At 36.7% G+C, this 23,682-nt stretch overlaps 1 protein-coding gene across 1 annotated transcript in view; it reads left to right on the plus strand.

Annotated features, from left to right (window-relative positions):
• Nucleotides 1-23,682, plus strand: part of LOC150079882 (glycogen [starch] synthase-like) — a 143,026-nt gene that overhangs the window by 102,892 nt on the left and 16,452 nt on the right. Inside the window, exons 10-13 of the mRNA XM_090383602.1 lie at nt 3,382-3,460; nt 7,121-7,234; nt 7,415-7,541; nt 13,017-13,174. Of these exons, the coding sequence (XP_090239728.1) occupies nt 3,382-3,460; nt 7,121-7,234; nt 7,415-7,541; nt 13,017-13,174 (478 nt within the window). The remainder of the gene's footprint in view (nt 1-3,381; nt 3,461-7,120; nt 7,235-7,414; nt 7,542-13,016; nt 13,175-23,682) is intronic.

Raw genomic sequence — 23,682 nt, forward strand, 5'->3', positions numbered from 1 at the left:
TTTGATGTTTTGAACAATACCTCAAATTCATCAAATTTATTTACCAAACTCCTAGCATTGGTGTACACGCAAGTATACATGCACCTGTTTCTATTCTTAGCTACCCTAACACAACCCATGTCTTTACTTGTACCGCAATGACTCCCAGCAGCCTCGGAAATATCCTGCATCTTGTTTTCCAGGCTTCTGCCCATTCCAATAGAAGTAGTGCAAGAATCACTTTCACCTCTGCCAGTAGCTACTGTTAATCTATTAGTCCTTGTATCCCCCCCCAAGCTAGCAGTTTTCCGACCCACCTAACACTGCCTCGATAGCATCAGCAAATATTCTTGCACCCTTTCTATTTAAGTGTATCCCATCCCTGTAGAAGCAGTCTCTCCTGTTAACAAGTACAGACCAGGCTGAAAAAAATTCTATCCCTTGAGCCTTGCACAATCTTTCCAGGGCCGAATTGATCGACAAGGCTCTCATCATAAACGTTTTTAATAAAAACCTTGCGAAGGACCCTACAAAGGCCCAAGGTACTATAGACCTTGAAAACTGAACAAATTAAACATTTCAAGACCAAAGGACTCTTTATCTCTACAAAAACAAAAAAAAAAAAAAAAATAGAATTTACTGTTTACACAACTTCTTTTTTTTTTTCTCAAAGAGAAGTTTCTACCACTACTACTTTGATTCCTCATAATTAAGGTAAAAAATTGAGAAAAGTACTGAAATTTGAAATATGTCATTCACTTAAAAAAACAGATAAATAATGACATAGTAGTAGTAGTAGTGGCATGTGATGCAAGAAAGCAAGTGTATGAGCTTATGCAGCATCAGCCAAAAAAAAAAAAAAAAAATCACACCATTCCTTCATTTCATATATTATGCTGTGCCCTCCCAACAATAAAACAAATTTAACTTTACATTGAACTTTCTAAGTTTTATGACACATTGAGTAGTTTTCCATCTCAGCATTTAATGGCAACAGTGTACTCTTGATCATAACAAGCAAGTCGGTACAGGGCCTGATGAGCCAATCAGTCTCATTTTTATTTCTGAAAAGCATTTTTGTTTTGTTTTTTAAACTGTTTGTCATATACCAGTGCTTAACATTTTCCTAACGAATTGTGATACTTATTAAATGGATTTATTTTTTATGAAAATTTAAAAAATGTGTTTTACACTTGTTATTTTGAACATAATAAAACTTATTAATTCTGTTGGGAAAAAAGCACCAAACAAAATATAAACATTAAATTAGTCTCTTCCATTTTCAAGTTCATAAAACCATTGACAATGCAAAAATTGAAACTTATGTGTGCATGTGTATTACTATATTTTATCAATTAAATAATTGAATAAATAATAATAATCAAGACAAGAAACCTTTTTATGTAATAATTTCTGTACCAATAGTGGCAGCTGCCAGTTAGAAATATATTTGTTTTCGTTTTGCTAAAACTGAAAATATCAGCTGTTGTTGTTGTTTGTTTGTTATTTGGAGCATTAGCAACTAAGGCCATATTGCTCCGGGGATATGCGGTGGTCATTCCCTGACCTTTCCGCATCCTCCATATTTGGTGGGCACGGGCTCAAATCCTGGTCTAATCAAGAAGCGTGTGCTACGCACTGCTGTTCCTGCCCACCTGGCTACGGAGGCGCCTCAAAAAAAAATAAATAAATAACAGCACAAAGTAGAGGGCAGTAATGAAAACACCTTCTGGAGTGCCTCATCTATCTGTATGGGTCACTTAACGCTGCATAAACAAACATATTACTTCCAAAATTACTGAAATAAAACTTTTTAGGTATTTAGAAAGGAACCCCCTAATCTTGAAGTGGTGATTAACACATTAAATATTTCAGAGGTGTTTAGCTCCTCATCACTGCTACTGGGTTAAATGCTCTTAGGATGTGGCTGCATTTGAATAGTTAATATTAATTTTTTCTTCCTGGTGCCCACTTCCATTGGCACTCTATAAATAAAATGTCATGGGCATAATATCAATAGTTATTTTTTAAAAAACACCTGTCTTCATATTGGTTGAATTTTACACTTCAGTTTTTAGAAGAAAATAATGCAACTGTTAATGGAGATTTTTTGCTAAATTTTTTCTTGATCAGTGTAAAATTCAACCTGTAAAATTAGACTAAATATCATTCAACAAAATGATATTTAGTCTAATTTTAATATCAAATTCAAAAATTTAGCATAAATATGACAGAAAAGGTCTAGACCAGTGTTTCCCAAACTATTTTGCTCATGGATCCCTTTTGACCTCTAAAAATAACCACAGACCCTCACATCCTAGCTCACTTAAACGTGGGGTGTGGAGATGATAAATATCCGAAATTAAAAAATTTATATCTAAGAACTGATTTATTATATGTTCACAATCTACCTTTTTCAGACTGACACAAAAATAACTGAATAATAAACTGTCACTATTTGAGTATACAATCAGTTGTACCTCATAGGCTACTAGCATGAATAATGGTGGTGTTTTTTTGTCTCACAAAGTCCTCTAAAGTTGAGAGTGATTGTAGACAACTGAATTCTCATGTCAGGTGCGGCATCCAGTCTATAACGATATTTAGATTTTGTTGAAAAAATAAGTAAAATTCAAAGTAACCGTTACAGAAATTATCCACAGATCCCTTGGGAACCACTGGCCTAGACGACAGATATCATCAACCTAAAAAAGCAAAATAGATGTGGGTACCTTTGAATTGTAACATTCTATATCATCACTACCTCATGAAACCTCCTCCTCATCCTCTGTACCATTTTACAGAAGGAGAAATGAAGAAGAAATTAAATTTTACAGCTATCTCATACTGGTGGCCATATTACAAACACAAAACTGTAGATTGGATTTCATAAACATTTGTTTCTCCAAAGGGTGTTATCACAACCATAGTTTCTACCAGCAGAATCCATCCAGATGCATTCTGCTGGGACAGCATGTACATGATTATAAACAAATATGCAAACAAGGTTCTCTAAAAGGTTTCCTGTGATTTCTTATGTTATTAATTACCATTAAAGTAAATTAACGAAATCTCTGAAAGACTGCAAAAAGTCGAAACATGATTATTAATTACATTTGTAGTATAGTCACTTCAGATGAACAGGTAGCTATGCCTATCTGAAGCAGACTGTTCAAGGTCAACTTTTAAAAGTATGTTACTATCTAAATTTTGAATTAGATGATAGTTGGAATACAAGCAGAAAAATGTTTCTTGTAAGCATAACTATTATAAATGCAAACTTTGTCAGAAATCACATTTAAACTAATTTCATATTTCATGTGAAAGAAAATTAATGTGAAAATTACAAGAGTATTGTATATTTCCTTTTATTTTATTTTTTTTCCAATTCTTGCTGTTTAGTGGAGATATACCCAACAGTAGCCAGATTTTACTTCCTGAAGATATTGTAAAACTGAAGAGATGTATCTATGCCTCACAGGTATGGTTCCAATGTAGTAGTTAACTTAAATTATTTTGCAGTTCATATAAAAGAAAGTATCCAAACTAGAACATCATAGTCCTATATATAAAATAGAATAAACTCTCATAATCTTTTAACTTTTGATAAAATAAATAAATACTTAGTTGATGTAGTATTAAAATGGCAGAATGATGCATGGAAACAAAACTTGTATATACCACTTACCATCAAGAAAAGAAGCTTATTTCTCTATTTTCATATTTTATCTACTTTGTAATCCCCCTTTAAATCTGCATACTGCATAGGCTCTTCAACTCAACAACACTCGGTATTAACTTGTTCCAATAGTTCATTGCTCTGACAAAAGCACAATTCTCTTTCTTTTCCGGCTTTCAATTATCTTTTCTTAATTTGAATCTGTCCCCTTATTTGCATCATTCTAGAAAGAGAAAATATGTCTCCATCTTTAAGTTTGCTCAACCCTTTTAAGGCCTAAGTATGCTTTGTAACATACTTCTCATAATTTGTTTTAGCATGCCCAATTCCCTAAGTAACTTTTATCAGAGACTAATATTTCAGGGTTTGTGATAATTCGTAGTCATCCCATGCTTCTTTCTTCTTAGCCATCAAAGTTGTCAGTTCATTTGGTATTCAGTTTATTCTGTATCTTGTACAGTACTTCTTTCTTGCTATAAAAAACTTAATAGCTTTTAGAACAATTTCTTTGAATGTTTCCTGTTTTTCATTTGTTAAAATTACCATTTAGTCCCACTTGAAATGATGTCTATGACCATAAAAATCTCCTTTATACAGAAAAGTTCTCTTCATCTTCTACTTGAAAATGGTTATTCTTTTGAATAAATCCTACATTGTATACCACAAACATGGGTAATTGCTTTGCTCAAAGATTCTTAATATCTGTTGAATTCTGCTGATAACCAGGTTAAGGATATTGCTTTCCCTTGTGATATTTCAAGTGTGTTCATACAGAAAGCAATCATTTAGCAAATCCAAAAATATTCTACTGCTGATAAGTGACCAGATTACAAGTTCCACTTAATATCTTGAAAATTTGAATCTTCCATAATAAGGCATTGTGGTCCAATGGTCCACTCTGTGTTTAGATTTTAATTATACTCATTACCTCTTCTACAGCCTCATTCATTAATATAAATCCATAAGAAGACATAAATAAAGAAACTGTATCAAATGATACATTAAATGATATTTCTTTTACTTTGTATGTGTTTTATTTATTCTCTATTTACATAATCATAATATTAAGGTGCTGTTTTTATTTATATTATTCTTTATATTTTATCTTATTAAAATCTTAAATAATTTGTATTTTCGTATGTAAATGAAAAAGTGGCTAAGGTAAAGAAAGCCTGCACGAGAATCATGCAAAAGTTCGATTAAATTTACCGGTAAAAGTACTTTACCGGAACAGCATTTGTATTGCTGCTCACTTGGTAAACAGAAAACAGACGGTGGGTGTTATCGGTCTGGAGTAGAAGTTGAATCCCATGGGAGCTTGAAACCCTCCTGAAGTGGAGGGGGGATAACCTGACCTTTTTTCTTTAGAATCACTAATTGAATTAACTAATTGAATCACGAACAGTCATATCGGAAGTTCTGGCATCGTAAAAAATGTTCGTAATGTAGTTGCACCGGTAAACTTTTTCGAAGCTTGCCATGCTTCTCGTGTGGGCTTTGCATTTTTTTTTTTCTTAATAAACAATTTATCTACTACTCCACCAGTCGACGCCTCCGAAGCCAGGTGGGAAGGAGCAGCAGTGCGTAGCACACGCTTCTTGATTAGACCGGGGTTCGAGCCCGTCACCACTAAATACGGAGGATGCGGAAAGGTCATGGAATGACCACCGCATATTCCCGGAGCAATATGGCCTTAGTTGCTAATGCTCCTAAAAAAAAAAAAACTCCACCAGTGATTCTAAAGAAAAAAGGTCAAGTTACCCCTCCACTTCAGGAGGGTTTCAATCCGATAACACCCGCCGTCTGTTTACCGAGCGAGCAACAATACAAATGCCATTACAGCAAAGTACTTTTACCGGTAAATTTCATCGAACTTTTGCATGCTTCTTGTGCAGGCTTTCTTTACCTTTGCCAAAAAAGTTTTAAAATTTTAATAAAATAATATACAAGGTGTGATTAAAATATTTGGGAACTGACTTTGTATCTTAAAATTGCAGTGTTGTAGTGAATTACAACTTGTCTTGTTATTTTTGGTGACTCATCTAGACACAGCAATACATGAGTCAATCATTTATCTGCAACCACTCTGAATTAGTGTCTGTTGAATAGATTTATGTTTCTTTGCATTTAAAAATGAGTGATCTTATTGAGGCAAATTTGCATAAAATTTAGTTTCAAATTAGAGAAACTACAACAGAAACCCATAAAATGTTAAAAACAGCTTTTGGAAAAGATGCTATGTGTCATTCAAAGACTTTTAAAGGGTTTGCAAAGTTTAAAAAGGCCCACTTGTTCCTCTTTAAACAAGTCAAAGAATATTCTTGCTCCTGATTTGATCACTGGTTTTCTTAATCTGTTTATGAGTGATCAATGTTTAACTATCTGTGAAGTTGTCAATTTTAACACAAAGTTTTGGAATGTGATGTGTTTTAGCCAAGTTTGTGCCTTGCATCCTCACCAGTGATCACATAGAGTGACAAGTCTTTGCAGCATGTCAGAATTTTTGTTAACATGCTGTTGCTGATCTGCACTTTGTTTATTCCATCATTACTGTTGACAGATCATGGGTTTATGGCTATGACCTGGAAATAAAAGTCTAGTCCTCTTGATGGAAGACTATTTTCTCCAATACCCCCCACCAAAAAAAAAATAAAGCAAGACAGCATCATTCAAATGTGAAATCATGCTCATTGTATTTTTTGACTCACAGGGTTCGTTTTTGTTCATTCTGACTTTTTCAGAATATGATACAGGAACTATTAAGAATTACAAAAGTAGCCTATCAGGTATTATTCTAGATGTAGAAGCATTGGAATCAGTATATATATATATATATATATATATATATATATATATATATACACATACATACAGTGTTAGGGAGACTACCTCAAAATAGAATCCATCCTGCTCCTACTTCAAAGAAAAACAAATGGATAGTTGGAAGGAGATCCTCTGGTGAGCTCCATCATTTCCCAAATGTTAGTTTTGTCCAGTATATTTTGATTATGCTTCATATGTAGAACCACTTTTATCACTTGTATGTAGAACCACTTAAGTTCAAATTGAGGAAAAGAATGGTTGCAGGAAAGGTGTGTGGAGGTTTGCCTTCAGCCAGCAGGTGGTTGATTATTGGAACAAACTTCCATCTGTTGTTGTGGAAGTGGGTAGTTTAAAATAAATTCAAGGAAGAACTAGACAAATTATTGGAGGGGATAGACAAGTGAGGTGGGAGGTTTTTTGGCTGATGCTTTATAAGTTTGCTTTCTTGCACCGTATAATAATAATCATACAAAATTAGTAACAATAAAAAATTAATCTAAGAATGATCTGTGTGTGTGTGTGTGTGTGTGTGTGTGTGAGAGAGAGAGAGAGAGTGAGTGAGAGAGAGAGAGAGAGAGAGAGAGAGAGAGAGTTTAGAAATCTTGTTATACTGAACAACACTGTATTTTATTTCTGCAGAGAACTCAACTTCCTCCAATATGCACACATAACATGGTAGATGATGGGAATGATCCTGTTTTGTGCCATCTTAGACGCTGTCAATTATTTAATTTTCGCAGTGATAAAGTAAAGGTAAGCTTTATAATGCCATTCAACTGTCAGAGTTACTCTCATTAGACGAGTGTGAGAAAGAGGATAGAATAACTAAACAAATTAGATAATGTATATAGTGTGTTACATTTAGGAGACTAACTACTTAGTGATTATATATTTTAAGAGTTTTTGATAACAAGGTTGATTTCTGCATGTTAGGTAATTTTTCATCCAGAGTTCCTGTCTTCAGTCAGCCCACTATTCAGCATGGAATATGAAGATTTTGTAAGAGGTTGCCACTTAGGAGTATTTCCATCTTATTATGAACCATGGGGTTATACTCCAGGTAAGTGCTGATCTTTGTCATGAGTACATTACATTCTTCAAGGTAATTTTTTATTTGTAATTCATTAAAATTTGGCTTTAATCATGTCTTTAAATAAGACATTTTATTTGCAGGTATCAAAGTTATCCATCAAGGAATAAACAGGTCACATACTTTATACACCATGGTAAATAATTTTAATAAATGAGCAGTACATTTACCCTTTACAAGAATAAGAACCCTTTACTGGGTTCTTGTTCACATGCATAATGCTGATGCTATCGAGGCAGTGTTTGGTGGGTTGGAAAACTGTTAGCTTGGGGGGGGGGATACATGTACTGATAGATTAACAGTAGCCACTAGCAGAGGTGAAAGTGATTCTTGCACTGCTTCTATTGGAATGAGCAGCAGCATGGAAAACAAGGGGCTGGGAATTTCAAAGACTGCTGGGGGTCATTGTGAGGCACCTCCATAGCCAGGTGGGCATGAACGGCAGTGCATAGCACATGCTTCTTGATTAGACCAGGGTTCGAGCCCGTGACCACCAAATATGGAGGATGTGGAAAGGTCAGGGAATGACCACCGCATATCCACGGAGCAATGTGGCCTTAGTTGCTAATGCTCCAAAAAACCAAATAACAACAACAGCGTCATTGAGGAACAAGTAAATACACGGGCTGTGGATAGCTAAGAATTAGATCAGGTGCATGTAAACTTGCGTGTACAACAATGATATGAGTGTAATAAATAAATTTGATGAATTTGAGGTGCTAGTCAAAACATCAAAGGCAAATATTGTTGGGATATCAGAGACGTAGTGTCACACAGATATAAGGAATGCAGAATTGGAATTTAAGGAGTACAATGTGTACAGGAAGAATAGACAGGATAGGAAGGGAGGAGGGGTTATGCTATTAGTTAAGAAACACATAAAATCTAAGGAAGTGCATCCAGTTGACATGGATGGACAGTGCAGTATTGAGTCAGTTTGGCTGACATAAGCACTGGGAAAGCAAAATTGAAACTAGGAGTGTGCTATAGGCCTAATGACTCTGATGAGTATAATGAACAGCTGTACAGAGAAATAGAGTGGGCCAGTAAATCAGATTGTCTTATAATGGGGAATTCAATTTTCCAAATAATGACTGGAACTTGTGGGTTGGTCATTCGCACACTAGAAAGGCTTTTGTGGATTTATTCGATGATTGTTTTCTACAGCAGAATGTTTGGGAGACAACCAGAGGGAGTAATACTCTTGATCTGATTATCAGCAGTGATTCTACATGCATTAAGAATCTGCAGATAAAGGAACCACTAGGTGACAGTGATCATAGTGTGCTATGTGAGATTTACTCAAAGAGGTAACTACCATCAGGTTTTTGCTTTCATAAAGGTGACTATGGAGGTCTGAGACAGTTTTTAAAGTCTATACAGTGGGACCAACTGATGATGTTACCAACAGCAAATTCTAAATGGGAAGCATTCAAAGAATTAAACTTGGAAGCTATTAGGCTTTTCATACCAACTAAGAAATACTGTTTAAGATTTAGGCCTAAATGGATGTCAGATGAACTAATTAGACACGTGGCAGAGAAGAAAAATGCATGGGATACATATAAATTAACAGGTGACCCAGAAGCCTATGATAGATATAAGCTGGTCTGTAACCAAGTCACAAAGGAGGTTAGGCAGGCGAAGGCAGATTACGAGAAATCTTTGGCAAAGGATGCAAAGAAAAACAGCAAAGAGTTCTTTAATTATGTAAACTCTAGAAGGAAGGGAATGAATCAGATTGGTCCACTTGATATCAACGGTTCACCTATTGATGATCCTGCTCAGATAGCTAACAAACTAAATGAGTATTTTGCATCTACATTTACACATGAGGAGTTATTCAGGGAGGGGAATGCCAGAGGTGTATTAAACAATGGTAGTGAGTTAAATGATTTTGTAATAACTGAGAGCAAAGTAGAGGAGAAATTGTTGAAGATAAACATAAAATAGGCACCTGGGGTGGATGGAATCTATCCAGTTATATTAAACGAGGCAGCAAAGGAAGTAAGCAAACCCTTAGCCAGAATTATAGGAGCTTCCTTGGACTCATGGGAGGTACCCATGGACTGGACATGTGTAAATGTGACCCCAATTCACAAAGGAGGATCAAAGAGTGACCCAAGTAATTACAGACCTGTTAGTTTAACTTCTGTTCCGGGGAAATTAATGGAGGCACAGGTTAAAGAAGCACTGCGGGATCATCTAGACAACACTTTGGTTATAAGTTGGACACAGCATGGGTTTGTTAAGGGGAAATTTTGTCTGACCAGTTTTATTCTATACTATGATGTGGTAATAAAGGAACTGGTTGCAAAAAATAATTTTGATATATACTTGCATCTTAGGAAAGCTTTTGATACTGTTGCACATGGAAGACCACTGTACAAATTGGAGCAGTATAGCATTAAGGGCAAAATGCTGCTATGGATAAAGGGATGGTTGAGTGGGAGAAGACAAAGAGTGGTAATCAATGGACACTGCTCTTCATGGATAATGTTATTAGTGGAGTACCCCAGGGTTCAGTGTTGGGTCCATTGTTGTTTTCTGTATTTATCAATGATATTGAAGAAGGTATATCAGGCTTAATGTCTTAAGTTTGCAGATGGTACGATGGTTGGCGGGGTTGTTAATGACACTGCATTACTGCAACAGGATCTAGAAACATTGAGCAGATGGGCTGTGAAGTGACAACTGAAGTTTAACATTGACAAATGTAAAGTACTGGATATGGGTAGCAGTAACCCTAGAGTAATATATCAACGGTGGGGTACTACACTCAAAATAAATCCACAAAAGCCTTTCTAGTGTGTGAATGACCAACACGTCAGTTCCAGTCATTATCTGGAAAATTAAATTACCCAATTATAAAACAATCTGATTTACTGGCCCACTCTATTTCTCTGTATAGCTGTTCATTATACTCATCAGAGTCATTAGACCTATAGACACTCCTACTCTCAATTTTGCTTTCCCAGTGCTTATGTCACACCAAACTGACTCAACACTGCACTGCACTGCCATCCATGTCAACTGGATGCACTTCCTTAGATTTTATGTGTTTCTTAACTAATAGCATAACCCCTCCTCCCTTCCTATCCTGTCTATCCTTCCTGTACACATTGTACCCTCCAAATTCCAATTCTGCATTCCTTATTATATCTGTGTGACATTACGTCTCTGATATCCGAACAATATCTGCCTTTGATATTTTGACCAGCACCTCAAATTCATCAAATTTATTTACTACACTCCTACCATTGATGTACATGCAAGTATAAATGTTCTTGTTCTTAGCTACCCTAACACAGCCCATGCATTTACTTGTTCCGCAATGACGTCCAGCAGTCTCTGAAATCCCCGGCACCTTGTTTTCCAGGCTGCTGCTCATTCCTATAGAAGCAATGCAAGAATCAATTTCACATCTGCAAGCAGCTACTATTAATCTATTAGTGCATGTATCCCACCAAGCTAGCAGTTTTCCTACCCACCTAACACTGCCTTGATAGGATCAGCAAATATTCTCACACCCTTTCTATTTAAGAGTATCCCATCCCTGTAAACAACACAGACCAGGCTGAGAAAAATTGTACCGAATGAGCCTTGCACATTCTCTCCAGGGCCGAATTGATTGACTAGAATTTCATCATGTACTCTCTTCTATCGTGTCTGGGCAGAATTGCAGACACCTTCAAATTCAGTCCTAATCCGCAGCTTTTTTTCAACATTAACCTGTACTTGTTAAGTAATTCCACCATTCTCCTACTCTTAATATCATTGGTGCCAACGTTTACCTTTTGTGCTGTTAAAAGATGATATCTGCTCTTTGACGTCATCAACTTTATCCCCCAGCAGATACCCCCTGGTTCTGTTCCACCTATCCTTTTTACACAATATATTCCATTTATTCAATATATGGACAAAGTTTACATTGACAACATGCAGTGCTTTGCCATTCTCACTGCTGCTAGAGCTTAAATAGCAATGTTTTACCTAGAATAACAATGACTTCACAGATGGTGATGTACCTGATAGAAACCTCACAACAGAAGTCTTGACAGAGGGCTTCAATAATAGCTTTAATACCCTGGATCTCTCCACTGAAAATGATGCAAATTTTGACTTTGTAGTACTGCAGTGTGCAATCTCCTACTACAAAACTGCTCTGGGAGAAGCTTCAAGCTCACTGAAGTCTTCTTGAAGGAGGAGGATTACTAGTTCAGCCTCTAACTGAATAAGCTTCAGTTAGAGCCTCAATTGATAAGTGCAGTAAATCAGAACTGCATAATGAACTGCAAACTGACCCTAACTAAAGCTTACTCAATCCGAAGAGCTCTCAAGTACCCTCTCTGGAGGTTCAGATGACCCTAACTAAAGCTTACTCAATCTGAAGAGCTCTCAAGTATCCTCTCTGGAGGTTCAGATGACTTTCTGCTGATGTCTGGATGTCTGACATGCTCAGCAGGACGTTGGAGGGTAATGGTAAGAAAAATCCTGCCTACTTGGTACTCTTTACTGAATGTTATATGAATTTTATAAAACGTATGGGCTTGCAGATACATTTAGGCTTTAGCTGATGGCGGTTTTCTGATGCTGCCTCTGATAACTAGCTCCATGAGAGTCCTTTGTGATTATTATTAAGACCTCTGTGAGAGTCCCTGAGGCTGCATTTCAGATTTCGAAGATAAACTAGTGAATTTTATGACTATATCAATGACTTTCAGATCTTTAAGGTGCTTTGACTTGAAAATGATATTGTAAGGGGGAAATTACACCACACTCACAAACAAAATTTCTCATCTTGTGCATTAGTCACTTTACACATTGTATGAATTTCAGCTTGTTTATATTTCTTTATAACAGCAAAAACTGTAAACGTGAGTTGATAACATTTCAGTGTTAATTCAGTGGTCATAAAAGAGAACAGAAATGCTTCATGCGGTATCTCTTTTTCTCCCTGATTATATGATACCATATCAGTAAACAAAAGCAAGGCAAGCCTTCTTATTAGCTTGAGTTAAATTTTCTTTATTGCTAAAATATTTTAATTGATGATAATATCATTTGACTGAGGCAGTGACATTATTGGGTTCTGACATAAAGCCTGTCCTACGGACACTGTCCATTGTTTTGGAAGTATGTTAGATTGAAATCCATTAAAGTGAGCATTTAGTGTTTAATCATTAATTAGGAACAAGATCTAGTTAAAGAAAGTGAAGTCTTAGTATTGTAGCACTTCAAATCTTCACCTTGCGATATAGGTAATATTCATACATTGCACTTAATATATCTCAGTCAAACACAGTACAGGTTCTTTTTGATAGACATAGCTGATCCAGCTGTTTGGCTGGTTTAACTTACAAAGAGTTTATATTTTGCAAAATAATATATTTTTCAAAAGATGATAGATAATTTTTGGTTTATTTGTTTGTTTGTTGAATTCAGCTGAGTGTACAATGATGGGAATTCCCAGTGTCACTTCCAATTTATCTGGTTTTGGATGCTTCATTGCAAAGAACGTATCAGATCCACTGTCATGTGGTATATATATTGTTGACAGGAGATATAGGAGTACTGAGGAGTCTGTAAAACAACTTGCACAGGTAATGTTTTTTTTTCATTTGGTATATTTGCATATTTATATTTTAATAAAATTTCTGAAGTATTTCATTTTACATTTAAAAATGTAAAATTAAATACCTGTATTTATTTACAAAATGAATAAATATTCAACTTCAGAATCATTAACAGCTTTAACGTGAACTGAGTTAGTGGAATCTCTGTAAATTTGTTAAAATGTTTATACTTCATATATAGCTAGGTGCCTCCGTAGCCAGGTGGGAAGGAGCAGCAGTGCGTAGCACACGCTTCTTGATTAGACCGGGGTTCGAACCCGTCACCACCAAATACGGAGGATGCGGAAAGGTCAGGGAATGACCACCGCATATCCCGGAGCAATATGGCCTTAGTTGCTAATGCTCCTAAAAACCAAAAATAACTAACTAATATATAGCTAGTTTTTAGCCACATTGAATTTTATAGAGCCAACCAATTTTATCATTTTTGACTATGCAAAACGATAAAATATTTGCCTGATGAAAGCACCAAATAGGCTCTTAATTTTTACAGAAAGTGTTTTGTCCATTTTTTCACTTGTCTGATCCCATTTAACAATATACGAAAAATCTTAAATAGCAGTTAGGATGATTATCTTTTCTGCAAAAAAAAACTTTGTATAAGTAAGATTTAGTAGTATGCAGTAATTTTCCATTCAGCAGAGACTAAGTTTTTATTATAAATCTAATTTTTGGATATATAATCAAAATAAACAAATTAAAATGAACAGTTTAAACTTTTAATAATGACTATGGATTTTAAGTTAAATTTTCTTTTTAATATTAAACAGTACAATATAATAAATATTTTATATTCAAGTGCTGCTTAAACAAGTTTTCTGGGAAATACTACTTGTCATATACTCTGACTGTATATTCAACTGAATATGCAGTCAGATGGTAATGGTTAATGACATTTGAAAGTGAAAAACCATAGTTTGACTGAGATTAGAGCTATAAGAAGTTTGAATGATAGATGCCAGAAGTAGTCAAATTCTTGCAGGGAGCTGAATGATTTTGTGATAACTGAGAGGAAAGGGGAGGAGAAATTGTTGAGGCTAAATGTAAAAAAAGAATCTGTGGTGGATGGGATCCATCCAGTTATATTAAAGGAGATGCGAGCGACATAACCACAGTGGAATTAATTCCCTAAAGACAAGGAGATGGCCAACTTAATGAATACAGTGAGAGAACACTGGAAATTAAAGTTAATAATTTAAGAAGAGCATTTTACCTTGGACAGAGAGAGAGAGAGATTATTATTATTATTATTATTAGCCATATGGTGCAAGGAAGCCTGAGATTTTTGCTGCACCAGGCAAAAAAAAAAAAAAAAAAATTCTGAATTACCCAGAGAGAGAGAGAGAGAGAGAAGTAGAAGAGAATCACCAAGAAAGAGAAGAATGATGATATCCAGCTCAGGACCCTGGGTGTGCCAAGCCCATACTCACAAGATGTGAGTCCCCGGGATCTATAGGGATTAAGAACTGTTTATAAAAAAAACCATTGTAACTTTGCATATATGTTGGTAAATGTTAGCTGTAATTTTAAAGCTAGTTAAGTTAATTTTCAGAGGCCACCATTAGTATTAACATCAACATTCACATTAGTGCAGAAAAACTGATTAAGCTCAAAAAAGCCTTCTGTGAATTCTAAAACTTGTTGCCATTTATTAGAAAAGATTGCCATTTATTTGAAAAGACGCCTATATGTTATTTGATTATATAAGTCATCAGGGATTTGGACTCCCATGTCTGTGATGTTTTTGGGGAACTCAGAGACCACATGTAGAACAAAGAACATTTCTAATCTACTTCTAGAAATTTTTAAGAGCAAGAGAAATACTATCATTATTATTCAAATATTTTGAGAGGGTGTAGTCATCTGTTTAGAACTTGTGTATAATTGTTTTTAACTGCTCTTTACAGAGGCAAGATTGTGACAAGGATTGACAATTTGAGCAAGCTGTGTACATAGCATACTGGGATATTTTCCATTGTATAATTTGACAAATTTCCAATAAGCAGATACAGGCACTCCCTGACTTATGTAATACTTGACTTACGTAAAGTCAACTTTACATAAGTTTTTGCCAGCCAGTGCAAACTGAAAAAAATATGGAAACCTATTTTTGCATCCCATAGGAATAAATGGAGGTCTTGTGAAAATATCGTAATGAACCCAATAGCACTTTTTTTTTTTTTTTTTAGTAATTTGTTCCAAGACCTTGGAAGTTGAAATTTTTGCTTAACTAAACTATTTTTCTTTCTAAAATGTCATTTTTATAATGGAACTTGCATTAGTTTTATATAAATTTATGTCAAATAAGCACAACACAAAAATCACTTAACTAAAGAATTCAAAAACAAAACGTGCGGCCAACACGTTTACAAATGCTACTGTTGGCTGACAGGAAGGGCTACGTGGTTCGCCCGGAGAATGCACTACATTTTCATCATCATATGTTCCGTTATAAGAATCAATTTTGAAAGCCTTTGTGATATTTTTCTAAAGCACATTTATGGAGGTCATGACCATAAAACATTAAAAACAATTTGCACTTTCCTTATCCCTGCAACAGTAGCTCATGGTGCCTTGTCAAGGATATACAGGAATTTTTCTAGCAGGAATAAGGAAGTGAATGGCGTTTCTGTTAGTGCAATCTATTATAAATGGGCAGTAAACTCGATCTTATTGCATTTGCAATAACTGGAATTGTGCGGGTTTTTACATTATTATGGTGAAATGTGTTTCCCCGTCACTGAAAACTTCAATCATATAAAAAACATAAATAAATTTTCAGAATCTTCTCTTTATTCCTATTTATTTAGAAATTAAGATGAAAATGATTAAGAAGTACAAAGCAGGACAAAGTTTGTCATCTATTGCATGGGATTTAGTCTCACTGCTTGAGTGTGAGGAGACGACGGTAATCAATGGACACTGCTTTTTGTGGACTAATGTTATTAGTTTAACTTCTGTTCCAATGAAATTAATGGAGGCACTGGTTAAAGAAGCATTGCAGGATCATCTAGACAAGACTTCAGTTATAGCTTGGACACAGCATGGGTTTATTAAGGGAAAGTCTTGTCTGACCAGTTTGATTGGATACTATGATGTGATCACAAAGGAACTGGATGCAAAGAATAATTTTGATATAATATATTTGGATCTTAGAAAAGTCTTTGATACTGTTGTGCATGGAAGACTGCTGCACAAATTGGAGCAGTGGGGCATTGGAGGCAAATTGCTGCTATGGATAAAGGGATGGTTGATTGGGAGAAGACAGAGAGTGGTAATCAATGGACACTGCTCTTCTTGGACTAATGTTATTAGTGGAGTCCCCCAGGGTTCAGTGTTGGGTACATTGTTGTTTTCTGTATTTATTAATGATATTGATGATGCTTAATGTCCAAGTTTGCAGACGATACGAAGGTCGGCAGGATTGTTAATGACATTAATGACAGTATGCTGCTGCCACAGGATCTAGAAAAAGTTGAGCAGATGGGCTGAGAGGTGGCAACTGAAGTTTAACATTGACAAATGTAAAGTACTCCATATGGGAAGCAGTAACTCCCCCTGAGTAACTTATCAACAGTGTGGTACTACACTGACAGTGGTAGAGAGTGAAAAGGACCTGGGGGTAATTGTGCAGGCAGATATGAAGTTTCCTGAGCAATGCAGATGGTCTGCAAGAATAGCTCATGGTGTCTTGTCAATGATATACATGAATTTTTCTAGCAGGGATAAGGAGGTGATTATCCCCTTGTATAAGGCAATGGTCAGGCGACACCTTGTGTACTGTATACAGGAGGCCTCATTTTAAGAAAGATGTAGAGCTGTTGGAATGAGTACAGAGAAGTGCAATAAGATTAGTGAATGGAACAGAGGGTTGCTCCTATGAAGAAATGCTTAAGTTTTGGAAATTTCAGTCTCTGGAGACTAGGCACCTGCGAGGTGATCTGATTGAGGTGTATAAAGCCTTGAATGATTTGAGCATGCTCAGTGCTGATGGGATTCTTCCTCTTGCTCTGAATAACCGCCTGAGAGGGCATAAATTCAAATTGAGGAAAGAAAGTTGTAGGACAGATGTGTGGATGTTTGCCTTAAGCCAGCAGGTGGTTGATTGCTGGAACAAACTTCCATCTGTCGTAGAAGTTGACAGCTTAAAAAAATTCAAGGGAGAACTAGAGAAACATTTAGAGTGAAAGAATGGGTGAAATGGGAAGGATTTTAGCTTGAAATAAAAAATTTGAATAAATAATTCTATTTGCATGTTTGTCTAACGTTTCTTTTTTGCTTCAATCAAATTCAACACACATAGTTGTGAGTGCTTCATAAGCATTTTGGAAAATTCTGACTTACGTAGAGTTCCACAGAACACAACCCTTACGTAAGTCAGGGAGTGGCTGTAATTACTTTCATTTGCCATCTAATCATTACTAATTATGTGGTTTTTTTTCTTTGAGTTTTTGGTATATATGATGTCTAGAATAAATCTGTGTTAAATGCGTTCTTGCATTTACCACAGATATACTCTAGACATCAACAAGGGTGCAATGCATTCTTCTTGCATTGCACTAAGACATTAAGAAATATTCACAAGAAGTAACTGGTTGCAGGGCTGATTTACAAGTCAAGGCCCAGAGAAGTGAGGCGTACATAAATAAAGACAGGATACAGATTATAAAGTATTTTGGTATTGTCCGGGTATCAAAATTTAATGCAATATCGCACTTCATTGCCCAGAAAGCTCTCAGTTTATAGAATTTAGTACAATAGTGGTAAGCTGTATCTTTGTATCTAAATAAACTCCAAGCAATTTAGCACATCCAATAGGAGTTATAGCTACAAATTGCTACAGGAGTTATAGCTACAAATAGCTACAGGAGTTATAGCTACAAATTGAATGGAAAAAGATAAGGTAGTGGGGGGCAACAGCAAAGTTCATATTTAGTCTTATTAGGATTAATGGCTAACACAAAATAAACAGTATAATTTGTGATGTAAAAAAAAATTGCACTTTTTTACTTCACAAAATAAACTATAATTTGTGAAGTAAAAAAATTGCACTTTTTTACAGCTGTAATATATGAAATTAAATGGCAGGTTTTTGAAGGAATAGGAATAGTGAAAAAAAGACATATACAGTATATAACAGAAATTTAAGTTCTACTGGAAGAAAAGATTCAGGATTGTGCAGAATAGTAAGACCAACAGTGCTATGCTTTGTGGAAGGTTGAGATTACTGTTTTCACAATATTGGATGAATTTTCAAAAAAAAAAAAAAGTAGTTTCTCTATAATTGCTGTAGAATTTTTAAAAGAGAGCCACATATGAACTGTGTTTATCATTAGCATTAGCAAAGGCACATGATGCAAGACAGCAAGCTTATACAGTACCAGCCAAAAAAAAACACACACTTCTCATTTTACCCATCCACCAGCTCCAAATGTTTGTCAAGTTCTGCCTTGAATCTATTTAAGCTATCAACTTCTACAATGACTGATGGAAGTTTGTTCCAGCAACCAACCACCTTCTGGCTAAAGGCAAACTTCTGCACATCTATCCTACAACTGTCTTTCTTCAATTTGAATTTATGACATCTCAAGCGATTAGATTATTCTGAGCAAGAGGAAGAATCCCATCAGCATTGAGCATGCACAAACCATTCAAGACTTTATACACCTCAATCAGATCATCTCGCAGGTGCCTGGCCTCCATACACTGTAATTTGCAAAACCTAAGCCTTCCTTCGTAAGGGCAACCCTTTGTTCCATTCACTAACCTTCTTGCTCTTCTCTGTACTCGTTCCAACAGCTCTAAATCCTTCTTAAAATGAAGCCTCCAGACCTGTATACAGTACTCAAGGCATGGCCTGACCATTGCCTTATACAAGAGGATAATCACCTTGTTATCCCTGCTAAAAAAATTCCTGTATATCATTGACAAGGCACCATGATGTGCTACTCTTGCAGACTGCTCAGAAAACTTCATATCTGCCTGCACAATTACCCCCAGGTCCTTTTCACTCTCTATCGCTGTCAGTGTAGTACCACATAGTTGATACGTTGCTCTGGGGTTACTGCTTCCCATATGCGGTACTTTACATTTGTCAATGTTAAACTTCAGTTTCCACTGCTCAGCCCATCTGCTCAATGTTTCTAGATCCTGTTGCAGAAGTGTACTGTCATTAGTGTCATTAACAACCCTGCCGACCTTCATATTATCTGCAAACTTGGACATTAAGCCTGATATACCATCATCAATATCATTAATGAATACAGAAAAGAACAATGGACCCAACACTGAACCCTGGGGTACCCCACTAATAACATTAGTCCACGATGAGCAGGGTCCATTGATTACCACTCTCTGTCTTCTCCCACTCAACCATCCTTTTATTCATAGCAGCAATTTGACTCCAGTGCCACACTGCTCCAATTTGTGCAGCAGTCTTCCATTTGCAACAGTATCAAAAGCCTTTCTAATGATATCAAAATTATTCTTTGCATCCAGTTCCTTTGTGACTACATCATAGTATCGAATAAAATTGGTCAGACAAGACTTCCCCTTAACAAAACCATGCTGTGTCCGAGCTATAACCGAAGTGTTGTCTAGATGATCCTGCAGTGCTCCTTTAACCAGTGCCTCTATTGATTTCCCAGGAACAAAAGTTAAACTAACAGGTCTGTAATTACTTGTGTCACTCTTTGATCCTCCTTTGTGAATTGGGGTCACATTTGCACACGTCCAGTCCATGGGTACCTCTCCTGAGTCCAAGGAAGCTCTCATAATTATGGCTAAGGGTTTGCTTATTTCCTTTGCTGCCTCCTTTAATATAACTGGATATATTCTATCCACCCCAGGTGCCTTTTTTGTGTTTATCTTCAACAATTTCTCCTCTACTTTGCTCAGTTATTACAAAATCATTTAACTCACTGCCATAGTTTAATACACCTCTGGTATTCCCCTCCCTGAATAACTCCTCATGTGTGAATGTAGATGCAAAATACTCGTTTAGTTTGTTAGCCACCTGAGCAGGATCATCAACTGTTGAACCATACCATCAATATCAAGTGGACCAATTCGATTCATCCCCTTCCTTGTGGATTTTACATAAATAAAGAACTCTTTGCTGTTTTTCTTTGCATCCTTTGCCAAAGATTTCTCGTAATCTGCCTTTGCCTGCCTAACCTCCTTTGTGACTTAGTTACAGACCTGCTTATATCTATCATAGGCTTCTGGGTCACCTGTTAATTTATATGTATCCCATGCATTTTTCTTCTCTGCCACATGTCTAATTAGTTCATCTGACATCCATTTAGGCCTAAATCTTGAACAATATTTCTTAGTTGGTATGAGGTATGAGGTATATTGAGGGTCTAGCGGCTCCTGGGATTTCTCCCATCTCCGCGAATGTTCTATGTATCGGTGACAGTACCCTGTCAAAGCCAGAGATTTAGAAGTGTGTGGGTCATGAGTAGTGTTATATGTTGTGCCCATTGTTTAACCGGCTTATTGGCCGCCAGGCCCCTAATGGGACCAGACGTTGTCCATACCTCGCCATGTGGAGGCTAGCCGGGTGTTACCATTGAGTCAATTGTACTCTGGCAGGTCCTGCCACTTACTTTCCTGGGATTTTAGTGGCTAGGACCTAAAATAAAATTGGAACGACCGCGGTTGATTTTAAATCACTTACATTAAAGCACTAATATGGGGTTTGACGCTGAAAGCCTGTTTCTGAAGTGCCTAAAAGGTTGGGCGAAATTTTTTGGTGTATTTAAATTTGGACGTGTAGGGCTATACGCTGTGCAAGAAAAAGTGCTGGGAGGGGAGAATGAAGGCTGGTGGGTGAAATAGGAAGAAGAGGGTCGATAGGGTAGGTGACCCCCAATTTTTCAGTGAGGCATGCCCATGCCCCACCAGAGGGAAGAAATGGTGTGGCAGGGAAGAGAGGCGACAGCAAGCCGTCACCTCCCTCCCCTGCCGGGTGTGGGAGTAAAAGAATTGCACTGCACAAGAGAGTGCAGAGCATAGAGCCAATATGGCTCCGTTGAGGCAGCAACTTGGAGTTTCTCTATCTTCGTTGGTCTTCTCTGTCATTGGTAGCCATATTTTTCCTCAGCTATGAACACTGGTCAGGTCCATTGTTGGTCTGTTAGCTATGGCTGTGGTTCTCTTCATCATGGGAAGATCCGCAGCTCCATGGGGTTATTCTTGCGATCGCTGGTTTTAGATGATTAGTAGTAAGCAGGTTCCTGGGCGAGGTTCTCCTTGAGTCCTCTCCACGCATGTTCTGTGTTTTTTTTTTTTTTTTTTTTTTTTTTACCTTCTGTAGATGGCTATCAATGTTTTACGCCTACCAAATAGTTTTTGGGCATATTCCTTTAGCTCCCTGTATTCCTCAAGTGAGTCCAATAGATGTGATTCCAAGTTCTTATGAAAAGCCTAGTAGCTTCCAAGATTAATTCTTTGAATGCTTCCAATTTTGAATTTGCTGTTGGTAACATCATTAGTTGATCCCACCGTATAGAATTTAAATACTGTTTCAGACCACTATAGTCACCTTTACAAAAGCAAAAACCCTTCCCTTTACCCTTGATGGTAGTTACCTCTTTGAGTAAATCCCACTTCAGCACACTGTGATCACCATCACCTAGTGGTACCTTTATCTGCAGATTCTTAATGCATGAAGAATCACTCCTGATAATCAGATCAAAAGTATTACTCCCTCTGGTTGTCTCCCGAACATGCTGTTGTGGAAAACAATCATCAAATAAATTCACAAAAGCCTTGCTAGTGTGTGAGTGACCAATCCACAAATTCCAGGAATATCTGGAAAATTAAAATCCTCCATTATAAGGCACTCTGATTTATTGGCCCATTCTATTTCTCTGTACAAGTTGTTTATTATACTCATCAGAGTCATTAGGCCTATAGACACTCCTACTCTCAATTTTGCTTTTCCAGTGCTTAGGTCACACCAAACTGACTAACACTGCACTGTGACTGGCTGTACTTACTTGGATTTTTTGTGTTTCTTAACCAATAGCATAACCCCTCCTCCCTTCCTATTATGTCCGTCCCTCCTGTACAGATTGTACTCCCCAAATTCCAGTTCTGCATTTCTTATATCTGTGTGACACCATGTCTCTGTTATCCCAACAATATGTGCCTTTGAAGTTTTGAACAACACCTCAAATTCATCAAATTTATTTACCAAACTCCTAGCATTGGCGTACACATAAGTATACAAGCACCTGTTCCTATTCTTAACTACCCTAACACAGCCCATATACAGTGAAACTTTTCCTAACGGACACCTCTCGTTAACGGACATCTCTCTACAACGGACAGTTTCAAATTCCCCAACTCACCTCTATTGGTTTTAACGTGTTTGCAGCTTCTCTCTAGCAGACATTCTCTGTAACGGACGTGGACAGGCAATCTGCACTGTTTCGTTTAGATTAGCACTTAATTTGATCTCCCCATAACGGACAGCGGGCGAGCTCACGGCCCTTTTTCTAGGAACGTTTCTTCCACGTATTGCCTCAATCGTGTGTTTATTTTCTATTTCCGATTCTCTGAATTTTATCAAGGTTTACGTCGCGGTTCTAAACCATTTTTCAAGAATTTTAAGGCACGTGTAAAATTTCTGATGAATTCGGTGTGTGCAGGGGGATGGAATATGGTCGGCCTTTCGTCTTTTCAGTTTCAGTTTTCAGTTTTGTTCAGTGTCGTGTGAAGTGCACAATGTCTTCTCGTAAACATTTAACTTTAAAAATGAGTCGAACTCATTAATGCGTATGATCGGCAAAAAAATAGTGTCCGCAATCTCGCTGCAAAATTCAAAATCGGGAAGACGCAGGTAAGCGACATCCAAAAGAAAAAAAAATGAACTGCTCAAACAATTTTGGCAACACGGAAATGATCAGGTTCAAAAATCATTCCCGAAAACTGTTGGACTTCAAATTGACAATGTTACGTATGAGTGGTTTTGTCGCGAACGTGCTAAAAAAATTCCCATTAATGGGCCTATTATCAGGGAAAAGGGGAGTAAATGAGTTCAAAGCTTCTGTGGGATGGCTAGACAAGTTCAAAACTCGGCATAAAAGTTATTGGAAAACCGTAAGTGGTGAAGGTGGATCTGTTGATACTGGGGTTCTAACAGAGTGGACCGTCAAATTGGAAGATTTATGTCGTGATTTTGAAGCTAAGGATATTTACAACTGTGACGAAACAGGGTTGTTTTTTAAAGCTCTTCCTGAAAAAACAATGAGTCTAAAAAACGAAAAGTACCAGGGCGGAAAAATTTCTAAGGAACGATTGACTGTACTATTGTGTACAAATATGGTGGGAGACTTTGAACAACCTTTTGTTATAGGAAAACCACAAAATCCTCGTTGATTCAAGGGCATAAAGTTGAATCTTTTGAATGTTGACTGGAAGTCTAATAAAAAAGCGTGGATGACACGAGATATCATGAGCGAATG

This window comes from Mastigoproctus giganteus, chromosome 10, assembly GCF_048544385.1.
Source record: "Mastigoproctus giganteus isolate SK-2022 chromosome 10, ASM4854438v1, whole genome shotgun sequence".
In the NCBI taxonomy this organism is placed as follows: Eukaryota; Metazoa; Arthropoda; class Arachnida; order Uropygi; family Thelyphonidae; genus Mastigoproctus; species Mastigoproctus giganteus.